The 21,815-nt window shown below is 37.0% G+C and overlaps 1 protein-coding gene across 3 annotated transcripts in view; it reads right to left on the bottom strand.

Annotated features, from left to right (window-relative positions):
• The window catches only part of tbc1d22a (TBC1 domain family, member 22a), a 190,682-nt gene that overhangs the window by 130,061 nt on the left and 38,806 nt on the right, over nucleotides 1-21,815 (bottom strand). The window contains exons 6-9 of one of the 3 annotated variants that reach the window (XM_079817527.1): nucleotides 16,429-16,557; nucleotides 10,866-10,928; nucleotides 10,437-10,502; nucleotides 3,214-3,328 (exon numbers count right to left, since the gene is read on the bottom strand). In XM_079817527.1, coding sequence (XP_079673653.1) covers nucleotides 3,214-3,328; nucleotides 10,437-10,502; nucleotides 10,866-10,928; nucleotides 16,429-16,557 — 373 coding nt within the window. The remainder of the gene's footprint in view (nucleotides 1-3,213; nucleotides 3,329-10,436; nucleotides 10,503-10,865; nucleotides 10,929-16,428; nucleotides 16,558-21,815) is intronic. The other 2 variants (XM_079817529.1, XM_079817528.1) reach the window with 2 other exon arrangements.

Here is a 21,815-nt window from a genome sequence, read left to right as displayed (position 1 = left end):
GAACTCCTTGGTGTGCGCAGTTACACGTACATTGATGGAGTGTCTCGTCAGAGTGAAGCCATGATGTTTTGCTACTGCTTGCCCTCAGCAGTCAGCACTTGGCCCACATAAGACACTTTGAATGAGTATCTGTCACACATGGCACCATGCCTTATTGGGCCGGGTAGAGTTGTGGGAAATAAATTGCTAAGAAAGTTGGTACAGGTACATTTTCTACAAACTTTCCTCTAAACGCAGTGAAGAGAGAGAGAGTCGTCACAAACATCTTTATCATGGGAGAACAGGGGCCTTCTTCAGGCATTGTCGTTGTCTTCTAATAAGTATACAAACACAAAGGCATACAAAACAGAAATAAACTATACCTTTCAGAGAAAGAACAATTAAGCATCTCATTTTACCACACAAAAAGCCAGAAACTCTGCTGAGAGAAAGAAAACCCATAAGGAGATAACAAATGGTGCATCAAAACCAAGCAACATTGCTCACCCTCATTTTGCTCCAAACCCATAAGATGTTTGTTCCTCTTCAAAACACAAATGAAGATATTTTAAATGGAAACTGGTGGGATTTCTGTCCCTCCACTGAGGGTGCTTTCACGCTGACAGTTTAGTTTGAAATGGGGCACGGTTCGCATGAAAAATTTTCTAATGTGAAAGCTGTGATGCGGATGCGGGTGCACACCGGGGTACCAAACCCGAGGAGTTTACCTGAAGGAGGTGGTCTGAGTTCGGTTGTACTTGAACCGTGGCACGATTTGTGTAAATGTGAAAGCAACACAGCCTTGGGTGAACACTTGTTCAGGAAGTAACCTCTTGTGCATTAACCTCTTATTTAGTTAAATAAAACAGGGATGATAGTGTTGATGATTTATAAGTACAATCAGTTTGAAAGCAGCTGAAATTCGCCTTCATGCGATACACATACAGTAAACTCAAGTGTCGTTTACTCAGCTGTGCATAATAGCACCAAATTAATAAAAAACACAATATATTGACCTGCGTTCTGTTTTCGTTCATGTACCGTGCACGTTTGTGATGATGTAAGATGAACGCAAGCGAACCAGGGATTAATTGGATAAAGATAAGTTTGAAACTAGACTAATGCTGCAGGGGGCATAATGCAGAATCATTTTGGTTGCATGGACTTTCAATGAAGGGACATAAATCTCTCAGGATTGTTTAAAAATATCTTCATTTTGAAGAACAATGAACAAAGAATGATAGTCTTATGATTTTGGGATAATGTGATGGTGAGTACATGATGACATTTTTTTGTGAACCAATCCTTTAAGGGCTCCAGTCTGTGACCAAATGGACACATTTTGCAACATGTTTTACTGCTGGTGCAACTAAATTTTGTTAGGCACCACATCATAAGAGCTGCCATTTCTGTTGCATATGAGAAACATCAAACGGCAAACGAAACAAAAGTGAAACAAATCCACGCTACTCGTTTGAGCTGCGAGAACTGTTTATCAGATCCAGTGAGAAAGCGCATGAATTCGATGCAGAATTAATAGCATCACAACGAGATCTAGTGAGAAGCATTTAAATTCAAAGCATACTGTAATTCTCTGTTATAAACCATAGATATCAATTCAAACAGTGCTGATGTATGATGAAATGTTGTGCCATGAACAATTGGATTTAACCATGGATTTAACGCTAAGTGTAACCATGGTATTGTGGCAGAAATAATTGAATGCTTTGTTTTTATTATTATTATTCATCTCAGGGTTTGTACAACCTTTTAAGAGTGAAATTCAAGCATTTTTCAAGGGCTTTTAAGTGCTTCACCCTTTTTCCAGCACTTCAAAACTGTTATTAAATATTATCCAATTGTAATGTTATTTTTTATAAAGATTTGTAAAACTAAACTTTGTGGCAAACAAACACTTCTATTGAAAAAAAGAATTAAATTACTACTATAACCAGTAAATGGCGGCAGAGGAGTACTTAATAGCCATTTCCATAACCTAATATATGGAAAAAAAAGTAGGAAGTCAGTCTCACGAAAAACTAAAACGTTTCTTCAAATTATAACCGAATTACACAGGAAACAAGAGAAAGTCCTTTTATAAACATGGAAGCTGTTGCTCAGCTCAGTATGATACTATTGCTACTATAAAAGCACAATGATACATTAAAATAAGAGGAGAATATTTAAATTTTTCCTATAAAAATGTTTTTGCACGTTACTGTTGTCAATAAAAGTAAATTGTATCTGCATCTCAATTCAAACTCAGTGCTTTACTGTCAAATTTCCGATAAACAAACATATAATATCATTAGTAACTGCACTTATTAATGCAAAACAATAGTAATTGTATGATTAAATTTGATTATAAATACTGCACTCATATGTTAGTTTGGAGCCCAGCCTTTAATGCTAAATCTTCAGATCTACATTTTGAAAATCACACAAATAACAGCATTAATTAAAAATGCAAAATGCAATTCATGAAGGGGTGTTCACATTGACAGTGATTTGCTGTGACAAAGCGACCAGAAGTCACTCATTCTCAAGGAAGTCTGTGGGCAACTGCGAATGCTGGCAACAAAGTTGAGCAGAAATGTATGCAAATGAGCAGTGATGCGATGTAACCCTTCTCTTTCATATCATCTACTGTCATGCAAAGCATTTGTGTACTTGTGTAGAGTATGTTTCTGGCCTGAAGGAAAAATTGGACGGAATTTGTAAAAACAAAATGGGGGCTTTGATTATTCGAGAACCAGACAAGGTCAAATGACCCAGGAAAAATGTATCCCACTACATGCCAACAACTGCAGAGCCAGGGGAAAATACCCTCATCCTCCATCCGTTGAGAGTATCAATTGAGCCGAGCCTTGCTCATTGCATGGTTCAGGTTATTAGTGTCTCATAAGTCTATTGGAATGGTCCCTCTGGGCCCTTCAGAATCATTAGTCTGGACAGCCTGTTTAGTCTACAAGAAATCACGCACTTAAAGGTGTAAAGGTCAAGAAAAATAAAGATGTTGGAACAACCACAACGATTGAATCTGACAAAGAAACTGAAGATCCTTGGAAGAGTTAAAGGGGCAGGTTATTACAAATATTATGAAATATGATTGACGCTGGTTTAACACCAAAAACTAGTGAGTTTACACAGCTGTGCTGTTTTAGTAGTCTGCCTATACATAATTATGAGACTTATATATTTATATATCATATTGCAAAAGAGTTATTGACTTACCAATATACTCGAAAACATAAACGACAAAGAAGGGTGTGACAAGGTCATTGATGCCCTGAACGTAACCACTTGCTGGATGACGTATCGCCCAGATGAACAGAATTCGCTCAAAGATCTAGAAAAAAAGTGGAAAAAAAGAAGATATCAGGATATATGTTCAATATTTAAATGCAAGTAGCAGATACATGGAATCATGCAATACAACAAGAAAACTGTTAGTAGCAGAATTTGAAAGTACAAGGTCACTCAAACGGTTTTAATTAGAGACACAGTGGGATCAGCCACCCCCCAGCCAGCAATCAATTAAGAAAATCAATTAAGCCTTCTGAGCTTTTTAATCATTAACATCACAACATTCAATAGCTCAGACAGCAAGGTGAGAAATTACAAGTAGCTGTGTGCATATTTATTATTAAATGGCGCTCTCTCTCTCTTTATATGAGGCCTAGGGATACACTTTAGCCCAAATTATACTTCAGTTTTGACGCAAACGCTATACTAATGCTGTCTTTAAGTGGAAACATAAATAAGGTATTAATGATTTCCACATTTGCAAATGGGGAAACTCTGAATTCTGAATGATACCAGAGTTGTGACTTTAGAAAGGGCATGTTGATTTGAAACATGAAACAAGTAAAACAAAGGAAGCAAACAAAGTTTGTTGCGAATGGCAATGACATTACTATTTTTAATGTATTTGAAGAAGTTTCTTATGTTCATCAAGCCTGCATTTAGTTGATCAAAAATACTTGATTGTGAAATATTACAATTTAAAATGTTATGTTTTCTACTATAATATACTATAAAATATAATTTAGTTCTGTGATGCAAAGCTAAATTTTCATCAGCCATTACTCCAGTCTTCAGAGTCACATGATGCTTCATAAATCATTCTAATATGCTAATTTTATACTGTTATGTTTCCTGTTTTTTTTTATCCCTTTTTTAGAAACTCTGTTATGTTTCCAAATGTTTCCAAACTTTTGACAGGTACTGTACTTACTTAAGTGTTCAATATTTAACAAAAACATGTTTTTGTGAAATCCTGAGCTCCAGAAATAATTATTATAATGCATACTGCTGTAATACAATATTCACTGTGCACGAGTTTGTGTTTTAGTGTTTAAAGAGTGCATTTATAACTTGCACACAAACTAGTACATAACTTGTTCTTAGATGTTTCTTCAAAATACATTGTGCAATGTTAGTGTCTGTCAGTGTTATATTGTGTTGTAATTTTCGTCAACTGTAGGTTTCAGTTTAATATGTTTTATTATTATCATGATACACAGATCAGGCAAAACACTATGTAAGGTGAAGTAAATAACACTGATTATCTCTTCATCACGACACCTGTTAGTGAGTGGGATATATTAGGCAGCAAGTGAACATTTTGTCCTCAAAGTTGATGAGTTAGAAGCAGGAAAAATGAGCAAGCCTAAGGGTTTGAGCGAGTTTGACAAGGGCTAAATTGTGATGGCTAGACGACTGGGTCAGAGCATCTCCAAAACTGCAGCTCTTGTGGGGTGTTCCCAATCTGCAGTGGGCAGTATCTATCAAAAGTGCTCCAAGTACGGAACAGTGGTGAACCGGCAACAGGGTCATGGCTCATTGATGTAGGTTGGGAGCGAGGGCTGGCCCGTGTGGTCCAATCAAACAGACGAGCCACTTTAGCTCAAATTGCTTAAGAAGTTAGTGCTGGTTCTGATTCTCTTTCAGCAGGATAATGTGCCCTGCCACAAAGCAAAAATGGTTCAGGAATGGTTTGAGGAGCACAACAACGAGTTTGAGGTGTTGGCTTGGCCTCCAAATTCCCCAGATCTCAATCCAATCGAGCATCTGTGGGATGTGCTAAACAAACCAATTCATGGAGGCCCCACCTCACAACTTTCAGGACTTATATGATCTGCTGCAAACATCTTGGTGCCAGAAACACAGCATACATTCTGGTTCTAGTGGAGTCCATGCCTCGATGGGTCAGGGCTGTTTTGGCAGCAAAAGGGGGACAAATACAATATTAGGTCATAATGTTATGCCTGATCGGTGTAAATCGCACAATTCTGTCTCATCTTCAATTGTTTTGACAAAAAAGTAAAAAAAAATGTATCAGTGATTTGAGTAAAAGATGTGATTCAGGAACTTGTCCTACTTGGTAAAATCATGTTCATTCTTTAAATACATTTATGAATATACATGTAGTCTTGTCTGAGTTTTGAATAACTTCAGTTCTTTAACTCCAGATGTTGTTTTTAAGTTGATCTTTTTGACAGTAAAAACCAAGAACTTTTGTGGGACTTTTGTGTTCCTTACTTTGTAGGCAATACCTTAATTCAAAGTGATAGTGATGGGATTTTTTTTGTAATTTTGTGTCTCACCTTGCTGTCAGCTCAATGGAAAGCAGCATGAAGTTTGACTTAAATCAAGAGGGAAAATGGAAGACTCTTTCTTTTCTCTTCTCTCTGACAACAACTGACATCTCCCGCGCTCCTTTCAGGGCGTAATGTATCTGTCATCCCCAAATAAACTCATCTCTCACGTTGAGCCCTAAACAATAAATGTGTACAAGGCCGCGCACGCTTGTTTTTTCCAGATTCTGTCGATCAAATGGTGCGGCTTTCTCATCTGCGTTCTTTTCTATGATCAAAGCTCCATTTATCAAAGACTTAAGACTGATAATGTGAGTTTCTCCCCACATAGCTGACATATCCTGCCTCTTTTCTCTCTCAAACCTTCCCACCCCGTCTCTTCTCCTCAAGGTAGGTAGTCATGGCAAAATCTCCTCCAGAACCCCATTAAATAGTGGAAATTAGACACTAAACCGGGCAGCAGAAATCAATGGAGAGGCAGGAGTGTACTGAAGCGCCTGGAGCAAATATATTATCCATTTATTTGGTTAGGAGACATCCACAGTGGAGGTCTCCATACTCCAAACGCTGCTTGTTTTTGATACTCCTTTTTAATGCAAAATAATTTTTTGAAAGGAAGTGAGAGGAAAGTAGAAGGAATCTTGCTCAGGGCCACGATGCATCGACAGACCTGTGCTTGCAATGGAAATTCATGTCTAGAAAGCCCATCACACTAAATCTGATATGTTGAATATGAAATTGCAAGGCCGTGTTGGGTTTAGTTAAGTGCGATTTTTGGCAATAGCCCTACAAAAACACTCACCCAGCATACGTAAAGATCTTCACTACACTAGAGCAGTGAAAAAAACCTCACAACCTCAGCCAAATCACAGGACATCCTTCATGTCAAGCATGGGATGAGGAATTCCCTATCCTCAGCTCTTGGACATCTAATCTGGTTTATTTTATTTTTATGTTTTTTTTCTTGATCTTTTAAAGGGGGTGGGGGGGGGGCAATGCTATTTGATGCATTCTGACTTCTTTACTCTGTTAAAGAGTTGGATTCTCATGCTAAACATGGCCAAAATTTAAAACGGTGTGACAGAGTAATTCTGTGCCAAATAGGCATTAGTTTTTTCGAGTATGGCCCTGTATGACATCATAAAGGGTTATGGGCACTTCTACCGGATGAGTGCGTGCACACATCAACCAGAGCGAAAGCAAGACTGCGCCCATGAACGAGCTTCGTTCGGGTAACAGAAGCATTTGGCAACGCTGTCATTTTGTTTTTAGATGACGAAATCAACTATGTCACTAAAGAAGTGTGTTTTTGGTTGTAAGGGAGAGATAACATTGTTCAGCTTCTCAAATAACCCAGTGTTAAGGAAACAGTAGATGCTTTGTGGATGTTTGTTTGGATGTTTGTTTGTTTGTTACCGGTCATGAGTCGAGACTGCATGTGGTGAGTGAAACTGCATCAAATGTCTGTGTTTTGTTGGCAATCGGCGTGCAACTGCATATAATGTAAACAACACGAACGTATAGTGAATGAAAAGTGATAATGCCATGACGTATTGTTAGTGTTCCCACTCTTTTTCTTTTTCAGTGACCATTTTCCAGCACTTTTCTAAGACCATGTTACTATGCAATAATAAACGACAAGGATCATGCCAAATATTACGATCTGCGTCTTTAAAAGGCATACAGTTTATTGCCATGACTTAACTATAAAATATGAGCTTTTTAATATGAGCTCTTAATCATACATTATGACTAAGGAAGCTTGTTTATGCCACAAAATAAAAAGAAAAGAAAAGGTAATGGTCACATTTTATCTCGCTATTCTGACTTTCTAGCAACTGTGAGAGTTTATATGTATATATAAATGATATGATTAGGTAGCTGCTTACCAGTTAACATTACTGAATACATTTGAGCAGCTAATAACATCAGCTAACTGCTGCAAGTGGCAACAAAAGACAAAACATCATCATTCAAAATACTACTCTCACCTGTCAAAAATCAGCATCCCTGAACATAGCACTTTCTACAACTAGCGGTACTTGTTTGGGCCAGCGATAAACTCTTTATACTCGGCTGAAGAAATTAATTAAATATGTCCAACATTTTTCCAGGACATCAACAATATTTTCCAGGACATTTTACATTTTCTCTAATTTCCCATGTGTTCGAATTGTGTGTGTGTGTGTGTGTGTGGGGGGACTGGTAATCCCTACGTTATGGGGACAAAATGTCCCCACAAAGATGGCAATATCCGAAATCCTCATCCTTGTGGGGACATTTTTTGGTCCCCATGAGGAAAACGTCTTATAAATCAGACTAAGTGATGTTTTTTGAAAATGTAAAAATGCAGAATGTCTCCTGTGATGGGTAGGTTTAGGGGCAGGGGCAGTGTAGGGGGATAGAATATACGGTTTAAACAGTATAAAAACCATTACGCCTATGGAAAGTCCCCATAAAACATGAAAAGCCAACGTATGTGTGTATGTGTGTGTGTGTGTGTGTGTGTGTGTGTGTGTGTGTGTGTGTGTGTGTGTGTGTGTGTGTGTGTGTGTGTGTGTGTGTGTGTGTGCTCGTGACTCTTTAGCTCAGCCCACTTCACGCCTCCACAAATTCGGCTGTTTTCGGAAAGAATCGGTACATATTTTATAAATATGAAATAAACGAAAGACTCTTCGGAGATATGAAGGATGCAATACTACTCTACAGGTACTCAAGATTAACATGAGATTGGCAGAAAATGTGTGTTATGTACCCTTTAATATATTTGAAGAATCACCCTTCACATGTCTGATTTGATATGTGTGCTGAAATGCAGATTATAAGATTATTTAAATTAGGTAAATATTGGGGTAAAAATGTTGAAATCTTTGTCTAAGTATTTGTGAGGTGAGACCAGTTTTATTTTTGCTTGTATTTGTATATTTTTAAAAGTCCATGTTAATTTTAGAATAATTTTTAGTAATTTCATTATGTGTTTTTGTCAATTTTTTTTTATATTTAGGTATTTATTTTTATTTCAGTTTTAGTTTTATTTATTTCCAGTTAATAATTGTATTATTTTACTGCTTCAACTTTCCAATTATTGCCATGGCAACATTTCTAATTTTCTTTTTAAGTTTTTCCAACTAATATTTATATTTGTATTTTATTTTATTTCAGCTTTTTCCAACTAATTATTTATATTGTATTTTATTTCAGCTTTATTTTAATTACCAGGAATGTTTTTAATAGTTTTAATTTTAGTTGACGATAATAAGCCTGGGTGGGACATATTGTAGTTCATACATTTTGTACATTCAAAATCTGACACGATTTTCAGGTTCAGATTCGTCTGTAGCTTGCCTGCTAATCTATTGTCAAATAAACTTGCCTTTATTGTTGGCTCCTTGAAGAATTTCTTTGTTCCTTCTTTGTCAGGGATGGGCAACTTCAGTCCTGGAGGGTGTCTGCCCTGCATAGTTTAGCTCCAAGCTGGTACACCTAGCTGGTTCAGGTTTATTTTAATCAGAGTTGGAGCAAAACTCTGCAGGACAGTGGCCCTTACAGGAGCAGAGTTGCCCATACCAGGTTTAGACAAAAGCATCTGCTAAAGGCGTAAATGTTAAGGTTCTTCTCAGTTAAAGCAAAGCAGCTCAGGGTTTGGAACAGAACATTGGTCCCACACTCATTGCTGTACATTTTGGGGATAGAGGTGTGTTTGAGGACACAAAGAAAGTGTGTTCGTTAATTGAAATTTGTTAGTGCATGCATCAATGATAGACATCATTACAATACTTTTTTGCATGCTATCATGTGATACAAATACAGTGATAGCATTTCAAAGCCAACATGCAAGTTGACGCAACACGACCTGCAGCTCCTGCTCAATGTGATCGAACTGTTTATAGGATAAGCTCTCAAATGAAAATTATTTGCTCATCTCATGTCATTCCAAACCTGTATGACCTATATTCTCCCAAAGAATACTGAAGGAAATGTTTTAAAGAACTGTACTGGTTGCTCTCACTTACAGAATTATAATGAATCAGGACTAAAGTTTTCAAAGCTTCAAAATGGATGCAAAAGCACTGACTTGTGCACTTTGCAATTGTAAGTATTCTGAAGTTGTACAATATATTTGTATAAGGAACAGAGCAGAAATGAAGATGAGTTCATTGTGACTTGGTTGCATTAGATAGTTTGGTGGTTTGGTTAGTTTGGTAAGCACTTTCCAAAAAACACATCTTTCTCAATGTGGATTCTCATTATGTGCGGACTTTTTTATTATTATTGAAATCAGCATAAATTTAAGGCAGCATGACAAATACTACAAGATGTATACGGTGTTAATGTAAACTGTAATATATGAAATAATATTTAACATAAAATTATTTGTTTGCATTTTTCTGGGAATTTCCCCTTGATTGTCATGAAAATAGTCACATTTATTTATTTTATTTTTGTTTATGTTAAATAATATTTGAGATTAAAAATAATATGAAACAAATTTTTCCACAACTTGGGTATATATGCTTAAGACTTCCAGTAAATACCAAAATAGATTTAGGTCTGTTTTCCCACACACATCAATGTTGACGTATTTTGACATTTCTATGATGCAGCTGGATTCTTTTAGAAACCTGAAAGCTTTATTGCCCAATCATTCTAAATATATGGTAAACACTGACCACCACATTTTTCAGATTTCTTGGTTTCATGGAAGAAATAAAATCATATGGGTTTGAAATGAGATAAGGATGACAGAATGCTCATTCTGAGGTGAATTGTGTCCTTAAAATGCTTTTTGTGGCTGGGTGTGAGTTTGTGAGGATAAACGAGTCAAGCTGGGTAAAATGGGTGGTGCAAACTTCTCACCTCTTGCACAGAAGCTTGTTGAAAGAGAGGTATAAGAGGATTAGTTCTCGGTATGTCAATGTGAATCTGCAGGGAAGAGACACAAAAAGAGGAGCACAAGCAGGTTAGGATAGAACGGACTAGCGAGAAAGCTCGGAGAGAAACGGGTCTGGCCATTTAAGGCTGCACCTGAGAAGAAACTCAATGAATTCTACTTCCTGTGTTCTGCCTTCTACTTCCTGCGCACCTTAACGCGAGATTTTCAACAAACAAAAAAATTGAGATCGAGACTCAGTTGGCTGACCAGACAGACAGTTTGACAGACAGACAGACAGACAGACAGACACATGGATGGATGGATGGATGGATGATGATTGAGTGGCATGCTTTTGGGAGACTGGCGGACAGAAGCATGTGGCGTGACTCAGTGTGGTCCATCAGTCCTCTTACCTCGGTCACCTTGGGCTGCAGAACTAAACTTTCCGGACTCATTCTGGGAATATCTATGTGAATCTGATGGTTCAGAAAACACACACACACACACATACATATGTCGATGTCAAGAACATACAGAGAGTTATGGTACTGAGAGATGACAAACACACAAGTATGAAAATTATGATGGTTGTTTTTTGGCATTGGATATTTTCATGACAATGTAGCATTTTGCAACCCAATTCTTCTCAGTGGTAATTCTCATTTAGTCAGATTTTTTTTTTTATTTAAACGCATACATTTAAGGCAGTACAAATATTAAATGATGCATTTAAAATATGAAATATTTCTTTAAAAAAAAAAACATTATTTTTGCATTATTGTAATGAGAATTTATCCTTGTCCTAATGTCACAATATTTTAAGTCAAGTCAAGTCAACTTTATTTATATAGCGCTTTTAACAATGTAGATTGTTTCAAAGCAGCTTTACAGTGTTAAACAGGAAAATAATGCAGCATAATTTTATTCAGCTGTAGAGCCATTCTGGAGAAAACGCTGATGTCATCAGTTCATTTAAATTATCATACAGTGACAGCGTGGGCTTTAGATCAATAATTAGATCAGTAATTTAGTTTAAATGGTTAATTTAGTTTATTAATTAGATTTATTTCGATGTTTAGTTGAAAAATGTAGTGTCCCCAACTGAGCACGCCAAGCCAGAGGCAACAGTGGCAAGGAAACTAAAACCCCATTAGGTGACCTAATGGAGAAAAATAAACCTTGGGAGAAACCAGGCTCAGTCAGGGTGCCAGTTCTCCTCTGGCCAATTAACAAACAGCGTATTATTATTATTATTCTGGCAGCTTTACAGCTCAGAGGTCATAATAGATCGGAATATTCAAGGGACCAGGGGTAACATGCTGGAGACGGGTTAATTGAGGATGATGTTGATTAAATAATTATTAAAGTGCAATATTCGAATGATCGGAGGCAACACGCTGGAGACGGGTTTATTGAGGATGACATATCGATTTAAGTATTATTTAATTGTAATATTCGAACAATCGGAGTCAACACGCCGGAGACGGGTTTATTGAGATGCCGTGTCGATGAGGCAGTTGCAGGGGGAGACTAATCACGGTCTCTGCAATATTTAATTAATATTCAAACAATATTTTATTTTCCATTTTATTTATGAAAAATATATCGGAGATTAACTAAAATACTGCACAATTTAAATATTTTTAACGGGATTTAAAAGGGATAGTTCACCCAAAAATGAAAATTATCCCATAATTTACTTACCCTCAAGCCATCCTAGGTGTATATGACATTCTTCTTTCAGATTAAAACAATCAGAGTTATATTAAAAACATGCCCTGGATCTTCCAAGCTTTATAATGGCAGTGAATGGAAGCCCAAAAAAGTGCATCCATCCATTATAAAAGTGCTCCACACGGCTTCGGGGGGTTAATAAAGGCCTTCTGAAGAGAAAAAATCCATATTTAACATGTTACAAAGTAAAATATCTAGCTAGTAAAATATCACAGCCCCGGAGCTGTGTGGATTACTTTTATGATGGATGGATGGATGCACTTTTTTGGGCTTCAAATTTTGGGCTGCTATTCACTGCCATTATGAAGCTTGGAAGAGTCAGGACATTTTTTTATATATCTCTGATTGTATTCGTCTGAAAGAAGAATGTCATAAACACCTAGGATGGCTTGAGGGTGAGTAAATCATGGTGTAATTTTTATTTTTGGGGGAACTATCCCTTTAACGGTCATGAAAAATGTCACAATGCCAAAAAAAACACCTTATTTATTGTAAAAAGCAATCGATTATATCTTATTTATTTTTTATCACTTTGGAGTGAAATACAACAAATGTTCTTAACAGGCCTGTGAGAATCACCCAGATATAGCTTGCGAGAGATAGAACAAATGTGTGAATCTCACATCGTCAGTGATCACTAGACGTAGACGTCAGTCTTAAATCGGGTAGACATTTATCAGATCAGAGTGACAGCAACAGTTTGATCTTCACATCCTCCTGCCAATTCACTGGAGATTTAAACATTTCTTGTCATCTTTTCCTCTTCTGCATCTAAATATCAAACGGTATCTGCTGGTGGCACTTCTAAACACTCTGAGATTCTAACATAACAGTGTTTTGGCAAAGCTAACATACAGCTGCAGCCAAGACCTCAATCAGTAGGTAAAACACAACCAAAAACCCTGACTGTATTACATTAAACCCCTGGCAAAATTGAACTGCTGGCTTTGAACTTAAAAACTGTTATATTTATAGCAGAATTAGCACTGGTCATGCTGAGCTGTACATGAAGTTAAAAGGAAATCACAGGAAGTTCTGAATAATCTCCAGAGTCTTTGATTCAGCTAATTATTGCCACCATCCTGCATAAAGTTCAGTTAGCAGCATTATGTAGTAGAAAACCTTGTCCACAAATAAGGTACAACATGGGGACATTGGGTCTCATTCACTGATAATTGTGTGGATTATTTCGTATTTGTACGCAGAACTTCTCACAAAAAATCTCTGCCTAATTCACTGAGTGGCAAAAAGACTGAGCAGCAGCATTGGTTTACAGCGTGAATGCTGCTAAAATACACAAAATATATCTAAAACGGGAAACCACTTGAGATTGACTGTACAAATAGATTTGACAAGAAATCAAAGAAAGGTACATTTTTACAGACTGCCGAACGCTACAGAAAAGAGAAGCAAATGGATCACTGAAATTCACAGAAACAACGTGACTCTAGGCAACGAAACGTGGATTTGCAGTTATCATTGTGTGTCAATATGCTTAATTAATTATTGACAACTCATTCATTAATATTTACCACCATATATCCTGCATAATTAGATGTTTTTAAATAAACAAGTTTTAGGGCTGGACGATATTATATATATATATATTCCCTTTGGTAAGTTGTAAGGAACACTATATCGAGTCCAACCTTTAGTTTAAACTGATATTCGTTTTTGCTTTACTCACGTTTTCATAGTTTCATAGGGTATAGAGACAGAGCATATTTAGGCCACGCCCAGACCGGGGGGGGGGGTGCAATCCAACGCTCTCCATTGACTTTGCATTGCGTGAGGCTGCCTCCTTGTCATTTCGGACTTATAACAAAAAACAGAACAATGTCTACAAGCTGATATGTGACAGGGTGTACAGCAAACAAGCTAAAAAACACAGAAATAAGCCATCGACCCAAACAAACGAGCGTTTAAGGAGACAAAAGTGGATACAGGCAATAAGACGTGAAGCATCAGCAGGAAGAATGGGTCAATTTTAGGATTCTGACACTCAGTATGCCTATGTGTGCAGTAAACATTTTGTCACTGTTAAGTCAAATATCCAAATGTCAGTTTTATATATTATATTTCCTGTCGCTGATTACGTTCCCCTCCAGTGGGCGTAGTTGTCAGTGTAATATAGAATGTCACGCTCTGTCTATTCCCTGTATCCACTTTTGTGTCCTTAAACGCTCGTTTTTTTGGGTCAACAGCTTATAAAAACTTCTGGGTTTTTGGTTCTGGGTTTTGTTTAGCTTGTTTGGTGTACACTTTGTCACATATAAGCTTTTAGTCATTGTTCTGTTTTTTGTTATAAGTCCGAAATGATAAGGAGACAGCCTCACACTATGCAAAGTCATTGGAGAGCGTTGGATTGTTTTCCCCCCTGGTGGGCCTGGCCTTCAGATTATGACGAGTGTCGCTCTGTCTCTATGCATCGGCATCACTTTCCCGCCGGAACACACCCCCTCAACCGGGACTGAGTGGCAGAAGAGCTGCTGCATGACTGGAGTTAATAGTGGAAATGCGAGTAAAACAAATGATTATCAGATTAAACTAAAGGTTGGACTCAATATAAATGTTCCTTACAACTTACCAAAGATCCTGTGATCCATGGATATTGACATGCAGCCAGGAATCATGTTTTCCTGACATTTATACAGGTCTGATTTCGATACATAAATATTTATCACTGTCAGTCACCACAATTTCGAGAGTGAATCCGTGCATGTATCGAGTACTGAAGCGTGCATGTGGCCGCGTGTCAAGAATGGAAAACAAAAGTTTTATTCAAATTCTGAATATATTATAGGCCTATTAATTACTTTTTATATCGCCTAGACAACGCACAAAGAGTGCTCCCTTTATAATCACTAAAAGCTGTCAGTCATTCAATGAACACGATCTCACAAAGTTCCCTTACAATAATCAATGAAGTTGATGACAACGAATCTCTTATGTACATAATGTCTACAATTAGAGAGGATTAGCGCACGTGCAGAACTCAGCACTGGACAAAAACTAGAGTGGTTAGTGGATTCTAACTTAAACACCTGTGGTTGGCCAATTGCGTAGAAATCAACAAACATGTCTGTGATTGGCTACATTACTCACCAAAGCAAAAACACGTTGGAAATGTAATAATTTGACAAGTGCAGATACAGATACGCACTGGAACTTTTGCCAACTCCAAATAATATGCTATTATTGCGAATTCTTACAGAGGATTTCGATGATTACAGATACTAGACCAGCAGTGTTGGGCAGCTTTTCCCTCTAAAAGCAACCAATATCAAGTCCGTCTCCCTCGTTCCAGAGGGGGGCACAGGGATGTCCATGTGGTCCATGGACAAGCCAACCCCCTCTGGCAACGGGCCTGGTTTTTTTTGTGTTTTTGCTGCATTTACGCTGTGAACCAACGCTGCCTCTCAGTCTTTTTGCCACTCAGTGGGGCGTAACCGCAGTCACTCCAGCTGACTGTGACGTCACGTGCATACCCTCTTTTTGAGCGGCCGTGTGCCTGAGGTGCCACAAATGTGTGTGTATGCATGCTTAGTGAATGAGACCCATTATTTTTACAAAATAGAGACTTTTTTCTCTAAACAATTTATCAGTGAAAAGACTAAATATTATATAAGCATTATCATTTTATAAATAACAATTCTATAAATTTAAATTTTAGTTTAGAACCATGTTACCAATACAGTTTGTATGAAAGACATTTTCTTACAAAAAAAATAATTATTAATGAAAAAGAAACTTAGGTACAGTATAACATGTATAATATAAACGATTTTTTCTTATAACTTGGAAAACATGGCTGAATGGCTGCAATTAACAAATGCAGCCAAGACAACAATGTATTTAAAAATTAATAGAAATAAATGGATAGAAATTATAAATGTTTCCATCCACTAAAGCAGTGCTGAATGCAAAATGACACAGTTACTGTTACACAATTATTCAATTGAGAAACCTTTTTTTTAACACATCTTGTAATAAATATGACATTGCATGATATTAATGGTTAGACACAATCAAGAAGGTCAGGAGTTTTGAGGTACAATATTTCAATAGGGTGATACATATTTACTTTATTTAAAACTAGTTTTAAGTTAATTTTATGTTCAATAGAATCTTCTAAGGAATCTAACATATAGTTCTAACTAGTTAAGTACTTTAATGCTTATTTTAAAAAAAGTCACAGAACACCAATTTATATCCAATCTAGAATTAAATATAGTCTGTTACCTGTCTGTATGTGTCCTGGTGGTTTTCGTCGTTGCGTGAGTCATAATACTGCTCGATAAAACCGAAGTATTCCTGCCGCTTCCTCTGCAACGTGCTTTCCCTCCGCTCTACATTTGCAGGCAGGTACCCCTGTAAAGAGAAGAGTAAATACAAAAGCTAATGTTTACAGTGGCCCAGACAAGACACCTCTAAATCAATCTGATATAGATCTGTGTTCGCCAATGTCTGTTTGCCTCCACTAGCACACTAGCTGTTAATTTAAAATCTGAACTGAGAAAAGTTAAGGTTTCCAAGAGTTTGGGTCCACTAAGTTGATATCCGTCACATTTAAAGTTACATTTCCTCTTATTACTGCCATAGCAAGAGAATGAGAACACAGCAGATGTTCAGGCCCAGAAAAGAAAGTCTCTTGATAAAGTAATTGATTGCACGAAAATCTACAAGCACAGAAATCCATTTATCACACAAGACGCTCCCCCATGTGGCTATTTTTTACTTCCACACTCAGACGAGTTCTGTGACAAGATGTATGTGTGCCAAGCAGCGCTCTTCCGTACGCTCCATTAACATATGTATATGTAATTAAGACTAACAGACCTACACATTATAAATAATGTTCACATTATTAACAGAAAACCGTTGAGTTAAAAATGGTAGTTATTAAACTTGATGGGGTACATGGGAGCGTTTCTTCAACTTACAGGCATGTTTGAACCTATGGACTTTTAGAAAACGCTTTCCAGACTTGCTAGTTTAATATTTTATATTAACAATATCCAACAGTGTGTATATGAATCACAGGAGAAAAAGAAAATTAATATTTTCCAAATTCTAAACCAATTTTTATAGCTTATATGTTCTATATACATTAAATGAAATAATATATGCTTTATTGTATACACGTCTCATATTTAAATCTCAGACAAAAGAGACATTTATCAGACACTAATTACTGGATAAGAACTTTTAAAATCATCCCACGGATATATACAATTTCTAGGCAATGGGATATTTTAAGTGAACTTTTTATTGAAAGTGTTTTTAACTTTCTGAAAAATACCCAACCTGTAAATTTAAAAATGCCCCACAGGTTTTCAGTTATCACAGGAATCCAAAATGGTGTAAGTGGTGTAACAGCAATCTTGAGAGACCACAAGGCATGAAATGAAAATAACTGTAAATAACCTAATGATGTCCCCTTACTGTCTAATAATAATGGACAAGATGATAATGTCAAATTATTTCCTATTACCATATACACCAATCAGGCATTACATTATGACTTCCTAATATTGTGTTGGCCTCCCTTTTGCTGCCAAAACAGCCCTGACGATGCACTCCAATAGACCCCTGAAGGTGTGCTCTGGCACCAAGATGTTAGCAGCAGATCTTTTAAGTCCTGTAAAGTCCAGGATACACTGCGCGATTTTCAGCTGTCCCAGACGAAAGATCGCCATCGCCAAACCAATCGTGGCGATTTCTGAGGTTGTGCCTCCTAATCGTTGGTCCTATGTCATACAGTGAGAGAGGTTCAAAAAAGGCCGTTGTCACAGTCTTGAGACCAAAGATAGACTACGATCATTTTCTTGCGGTGTCAGAAATTCAGCATGATCACCACACAGTGTGTTTGCTGCTACGACCTACGTCTACTGACCAGCTGATAAAAATGCGACATGGCGCTAAAACTTACCTCAAGCTCTTTTCCCTTCATCTTTCTCCGCATCCTCTTTTTCAGCACACATAAAAACTACAACTTCCAAAGTGTGATTCATCATGGTCTTTTTGTTTACCACTAGCGCATGCTGATGACGTTTTATTCTTCTATAGAAACTTGCATTGTACCCTACGTGTCAATGGGTGTCATCATCGTACAGTCTACATGCAAAGTCTGTTTGATCTTTTAGCACGGTATACGGTATCACAATGATATTCAAATAAGTTGCAAAAAAGTGTTGTAATACTATAATAACTTTTATTTTTCTTATAACAAAAAGAACCCTGAACATATAAATACATAAATACAATAAAGCAATACACAAAAAAATGTAAAAAGTGAACAAATATGACAGTGAATATTTGTTTGGCCCAATGCCAAATTTGCCCCTGCCATAGCGAATACAAAAAAAAAATCTGAATGGCTGTTTGAAACATTTAAATACTGAAAAAACAGAAAGTAGTACAGCTGGTTTGTTTATGAGGTTACCGGGTTAACTGCATTTCTGCTGTTCTATCAGCACTATCTGCTGTCAGAGAGTGAATGTGCATTTTCATTCAGTGCGTCTCCTTCACTTGTTCCGCCTCTTTGATGTAGCATACAGGTGCATTTTAAACTGTTCATGGGAAAAATGTCTTAAAATGTATTCTAAAAATCGGAATAATAGTCACTTTTCCCATTAAATGTGAGAAAAACTATTGTCATATCGTGTAAAAAGAAACTCAGTCAAAATAAAAGTTCTATTTTACTTGACAGAAATATATTACTGTTACAATTTCTAACAGTAAAGCTCATTGTGCCGCATGTTGTTTGACGAAAAAAGTTTGTTTAATTTAATTTGATTAAAAGAGAAATTCAATAAATGTTTTGTCTTCATTTGATTACCAAAAAAAAATACACAGAAAATGTGAAAAAAACATAATAAATTGTTAGAATTTATGTTTTTACGAATTCAATTAAGTAGACATGCTTTTTGATTATTAAAATTGAATATTCATTTAATTTAATTTAAACCATTAAAAACTTAAAACCGAAAACAGAATTTGGTGAAAATAAAATAAAATGTTAATAAACTGTATGTTTCATGATTTCAATAGATTAGATATGCTTTTGATTACTAAAAATGTAATTTAACCATTAAAATAGTTTAAAAAAATGAAGAAAAACGGAATTTGGGAAAAAATAAAACGGATTTCATAGGGCCCTAATTTGTCATGCACTTTGATCTTTAAAACTTGCAGACCTTTAATATTCATAAACAGCTATTTTACACACTGCATGAAAGGAAAAATTTGAGAAAAAAAAACACCTTTTTGGGTCACTTTAACAAAGATGTATTTTCATCTACAAAAAGAGGCGTTATTAATAACATCCACAAAAGACGACGACAACACTGATCTAGCACTCGTGCACTAACACTGCATGAGGTGAAATAAACATGAAATGAAGTAGTTGTTCTCATTTTGTCGCCAGAGAAAGAGAAAGAGAGAACATGGCATTGTTCACAGCAGGTGCAGAGGTCCAGGAACAACAGGCCGGTAATAAATGTTTCCCAGCAGCAGGGTTTGGATGAACACATGCGTAAGGTCTGTGTCCAGGCACTGGCTCTGCATCAACCCACTCCCACCTGCTCACGACGGGACGCCATTACTCAAACACCTCGTATTAGTGCGACTGAAACCACCATTTAATCATCTGCACAGCTTTATCCTTTTATTTATTAAAGCCCACCATGTGCTATTTCACTGAGTGTGGGTGGGTAAGAAAGAGATGGGTCTTTCACACCCCCAAAAAAAAGTTACCACAGAGAATATGAGACACTGAGGTAAGTATTTTTTTATCGCACACCTAAGAAATGTTATTTTGGAACACTCATAACTGCACTTTTTAACTAGTACAAGCCAATTTTTCAGCAGTTATTGTTGTCATGCCCACAAATAAACAAGGCAGCAGGGGATTGTGGGTATAATTTCAACTCATCTTGGCTGTTGTGCAGAAACAGACCGAAGAGAAAACACTAGCTCTTGGCGACAGAGCCATTACCTCAAGTAATGAAACACTCTGTTACAAGGCAAACATTTCTATAGTGTTTGCATCAAGTCGACGTCAGACAGATGTGACCATAGATAAAAAAATTTTAAAAAAAGATGAACAGCGCATCTCCACTTCCTCGCACAGCCCAAAAAAATAAAGCCAAAATATCCCAGTTACAGTTACAATTGCAGATTACGTCGCACAGTAGTGGAGCCACGGTATCCAAGAAGCCAAGAAGACTTAATCAGAAGCTGTCAATCATGCCGTTACACCCATAAAATATGGACGTAGTGTCCTTGACATCACCTGTAGATTTCTGAAGAGCATTTTTGAATCCTAAAAGTGGGCGGGGCCGGCCATCGCCATCTTGGCAGCGCATCACTCCCGGATAACAGAAAATGGGCAAAGAGGCAAGATGTGGGTGGACTAACAGACAGCAGACAAACGGCTAATAGTGACAGCAGCGGCAATCCACCTGTCACTCAAGTGGCCACGCCCTAATTATGCTGAACTTTAAGGCTTAATATAATTGAAACGGATGAGTTATATATTTTTTTTATTAAAAAAAGGGCAAAATTAGACCAAATATAGATATAGACCAACACCATTTTTTGTATCAGGCTGTAAACATATTTTTTATGCTGTAAAGTTGGGCATTTAACATGGGGGAGATATGGAATTGTCTCTAACGGCCAGTCAATGTATTGCAGTTTAAGTAAATTCCATGTTGGCTTCAAGAGAGAGACCGGAAGGTTGCCGCTCAGTTACACCCCGTTTTTGTAGCAGCAAATAACTAACTAAAACAAAACTATTAGAAATTAACACTTGAACATACGTATGCGTGATAAGATGACAGAACATAAACCTGAAATGAGAGAAACGTTCTTTGGAAAAAAGTCTAATTGGATTGTTTTTTTTTTTGCCTCGCATCCCATTCGATTACATGGAGAGGGCGGGTTTTATAACCTATGCTGCAGGCAGCCCCAGGCATAAGCAATTGAAAGCGGTGCATTAATATTTTGCTCAGTGCCCTCTTGTGGCCTAAGAAGACCAGCCAAATTTTTTTTTTTTCTTTCCTAACTGAAATTATGAGTTTAAATTTTGAATATAAAAATTTATTCAAATGTAGTTTTTCTAAACTACTTCCAGTCATGCCTGAAGGAGTCGTAGGAGTCACAGGAAATATGAACGAAATATGATGCCGACAAACTATCACTGATTCCCCCTAACATCATGAATCTCGCTGTGAAACTACTAGTTGCATTGGCAACTAATAGATGTTACATTTAAATGGCACTTCTAGATGAACATTAGACTTTTCCAGGTAGTTGCCAAACACTTGCTAGGGTTGCTAGGTGATGGCTAGTGTGCTCTTTGAGTTGGCTAGCTAGACAATTGATAAAGTTGTTTTGTAGGTTGTGGCAACTGCTAAAGGGTTCTGGATGGTTACTAGGTGTTTGATAGGCAATCGCTAAGGTGTTCTGTGACTTCTAAATGGTTGCTATGGTGTTCCGTGTGGTTCCATGGTTGCAAGGCAATTGCTAGGGCATTTCTAGATGGTTGCTATGTGATCACTAGGGTGTTCTGGATGGTTGCTAGTTGTTTGCCAGACGACTGCTAGGGTGGTTTGCACGGTTTC

The sequence above is a fragment of the Gobio gobio genome (assembly GCF_949357685.1).
Source record: "Gobio gobio genome assembly, chromosome: 5".
In the NCBI taxonomy this organism is placed as follows: domain Eukaryota; kingdom Metazoa; phylum Chordata; class Actinopteri; order Cypriniformes; family Gobionidae; genus Gobio; species Gobio gobio.
The sequence above is the reverse complement of the archived record's forward strand: the minus strand, read 5'-3'. Positions and strand labels throughout refer to the sequence as shown.